Genomic DNA, 3146 nt, shown 5'->3' on the forward strand with positions numbered 1-3146 from the left:
GAGACTACAGAGACTTTCCATATTTCAGGCTCCTGTTCCTTCATTATTATTTGTGTTAATACGTGATATGTTTATGTTATAAGTCCATGAATTCCTTATTTCGGAACGCTTTACTTGGACAATATTATGGATATCTTCTTCGAATACTACTAGTCGATATTTGTATAATATGATCATTGGGGTAGTTCCGGGGTTCCATGTATTAACTTCCATACTGATCAGGCATGGAAATAATCTATGGGACACGCCAGTATACGCCAATCCTCATATGGTACTTTTATCAAACATAGTTTGGCATTCGTAGGTGATAGAAAAACAATGAGAAATAATAACATATGTTGTCGTACTCTATTGCGAAGAAAGAGTACTTTTAGATTTTTCGGAAGGATTCTTATGAATTTTCCATCCGTAGGTTTTTACATTATGCTAAATATATAGGGTTTTATGAAACGTTTGTAAAAAGCTTGCTATATTTATTGTTTATGAAGGATTTATTGGTATCTGATTCAAAATAAAACTTTTCGCATTTAAATTTATGATAAAGGTTAGGGAAAGTACTCCAGATTTCTAATGCCATTAAAACAATTTATTAGTTGCAAACCAACAACTGTTACTCTTTATCTAGATGGCCTTAATATATACTAACCATGGTATTTATAGACCATATAGGTTAATATAGTACTAACATTCTCAATGAACGTTATTTAATATATATATATATATATATATATATATATATATATATATATATATATATATATATATATATATATATATATATATATATATATATATATATATATATATATTCATTATGTTTAGTCTAGGTCATGAAAGACCATAAACGGCATTTAAGGTTCGGCCGAATTCATCATTTTCTTGACAGGGGATCAAAACGTCACTTCTGTCTTTATTATATTGATGAATTTTTGGACAGCTCAAAAGTCTGCCACGAGGATATCAGAACAGAGTGATTTTTTAATAGATACAACATCGATCTAAGATTTGTTGGAGCGTTTTCTTAGGTACAAATGACAAATTCCTATCTCATATCAAATGATTGAGATCCTAAACATGCGGAGTCAATAGTTCTCAACAAATATGATCTCTTATGGAATTATATGTGCCAGTAGTAACTATTTTCTTCATAACCGTTTGATAAGAAAGGTACCCGCTGTATCCTTATAATACTGCACCATCTTCTGGCCGTTCATTCCGAAGACTCATGCGTTTGTTCTTTTGGCTTCTTCGGGTTTCTTCTGATTCTTAGGGCAGTTGGTCTTGACATGCCCCCTCTCGTTACAACCGTAACAGGTTGCATCTTTTAGCTTTTCGCAATCCAGGGTTTTATGTTCCTGTGATTTGCAAATCCCACAAGGTAGGGGCTGAGATTCGAATTTGCATTTCCCGAGGTGGTATTTCCTACAGGTTTCGCACTTGGTCTTCTCAACCGACTGCTGACTGTCTCTTTTTAACCCGGAACTCTTTCTATCGGAGCGACGAGAATTCTCATCCTCCCTTTTTCTCTTTCCATTTTCAGAGGCCTTGGCAGCCATGCCTCTGACTATATCAAGTGTAAGAGATAGCGACAGGTCTGCCGTTGACCTGAACGTAGCAGGCCTTGAGGCCTTAACACTGGCCTTGATTTCTGGGGCTAAACCCCCAATGAAGCGAGCAATCCTCTTTGGTTCCGGTGTTACTAGGTAAGGAACCAGTCTGGACAGTGTATTGAAATTGGTGAGGTACGCTTGACAATCTAAATTTGTCATAACCAAGAATATAAAGCCAGCTTCAATTTTCTCAATTTCATGTTGAGGACAGTAATTCTCTTTGATAAGAGTAACGAACTGATCCCAAGTCATGTTGTACAAAGGGATTTTCCCGGTGGCTTGAATCAACGACCGCCACCAGGCTAAGGCCTCACCCTTAAATGATTGCGACACGAACTTGACCACATCCCTCTCAGCGCATCCGCTGATGTCCACAACCGTATCCATTTCATCTAACCATGTCATACAATCTACAGCTCCATTCTCCCCAGTGAAATCCCGGGGTTTACATGAAATAAAGTACTTGTAGGAGCAACCCTTATCATGGGGTCCTTGATTTAGTATGATCTGTTGAGACGGATCGCTGTGATTATTAGAAGGGTGACACTCGTCATCTTCCTTCTTGGGTTCATCCTTCTTGGAAGGAGGCTTCGAATGTGGTATAGATAGGGTCCTACTACGAGTCCCACTATACTCTTCGTACTGCCGCTCTAAGGCCTTCTTAACTGCGTCGTCTACCAACGCTTTTAGTTCAGCACCCGTTAAATTAATTCGGGCGTTATCATTGTTCTCCATTGGGTGGCTATTAATTTTATCTGAGCCAGCCATTTAATTGAACTGTTACATAAAACAAGGACAATAGTTTACTTGGGAGCTTATTATGGAATTGTCTTTTATGGCAATTCATTAACCATGGTAACGGAGACCATATTTGGTTAATTTATTAATCACATTTGTTTAGGATTTGTATTATAACTTAACCTAATTATAAAAACAATAACTGTTTTACTAGTGGCACGAAAGGCCTAGTCACATGGACGGTTTAATTTATAAGTCATGATTTCAGAGAATTAAGGTATTAAGGTTTGAATTGCATTCAGTACCTTCTCTTGACAGGGAGTTGTAGACTTCAACTGTCTTTTGTCTTTTAGGACAACAGGTATAGCCCGTGGGCATTTCCCTTCTGAGGGATGGTTATAATATGATCATCTTCTCAGATGCTATTAGTCGAGATCGTATGGATCCTACAATTTTGCTTGGACCTGGTCCAACACTTTTAGACTGGAGGTCACAGACCACCACTGTCATTGTCTTATCGGACAACAAGCTTAGCCCGTAGGCACTTCATCACTATCGGATGTTTATAATGTGATCATCTTATAGGATGACACAAGCCGTGATTTCTAAATCACTAGGCCAGATAAGAAAATTGGAAGAATCCAATATAAGGATGACTGTTGTGATTTTCCCGAATCACATTTGTCAATAGTGTTAACACGTGCTTAGGTGTTAACAAGGATCTGAATCCCTTGAGTAGGTTTCACCATCTTGGCCGTGTAGGCTAGGTCTCACCTTTAAGATTCTTTTTAAACTGCA

The 3146-nt window shown here is 37.7% G+C and overlaps 1 protein-coding gene across 1 annotated transcript; it reads right to left on the bottom strand.

Moving 5' to 3' along the window:
- Positions 1-1223: 1223 nt before the first annotated feature.
- LOC110866737 (zinc finger CCHC domain-containing protein 9-like) lies at positions 1224-2378 on the bottom strand. Its single transcript, XM_035981299.1, has 2 exons — positions 2018-2378; positions 1224-1564 (listed from the first exon to the last, which is right to left on the bottom strand). Exons 1-2 carry the CDS (start codon positions 2376-2378, stop codon positions 1224-1226), a joined length of 702 nt encoding a protein of 233 aa, XP_035837192.1.
- Positions 2379-3146: the final 768 nt, after the last annotated feature.

Source organism: Helianthus annuus, chromosome 12 (genome assembly GCF_002127325.2).
Source record: "Helianthus annuus cultivar XRQ/B chromosome 12, HanXRQr2.0-SUNRISE, whole genome shotgun sequence".
Classification (NCBI taxonomy): Eukaryota; Viridiplantae; Streptophyta; class Magnoliopsida; order Asterales; family Asteraceae; genus Helianthus; species Helianthus annuus.

Coding starts and splice junctions, on each gene's coding strand:
- LOC110866737 (XM_035981299.1), bottom strand. CDS start 2,378: ATGGCTGGCTCAGATAAAATTAATAGCCACCCAATGGAGAACAATGAT. Junction 1,565..2,017: donor GGAGAATGGAGCTGTAGATT/GTATGACATGGT, acceptor CACTTGATATAG/TCAGAGGCATGGCTGCCAAG.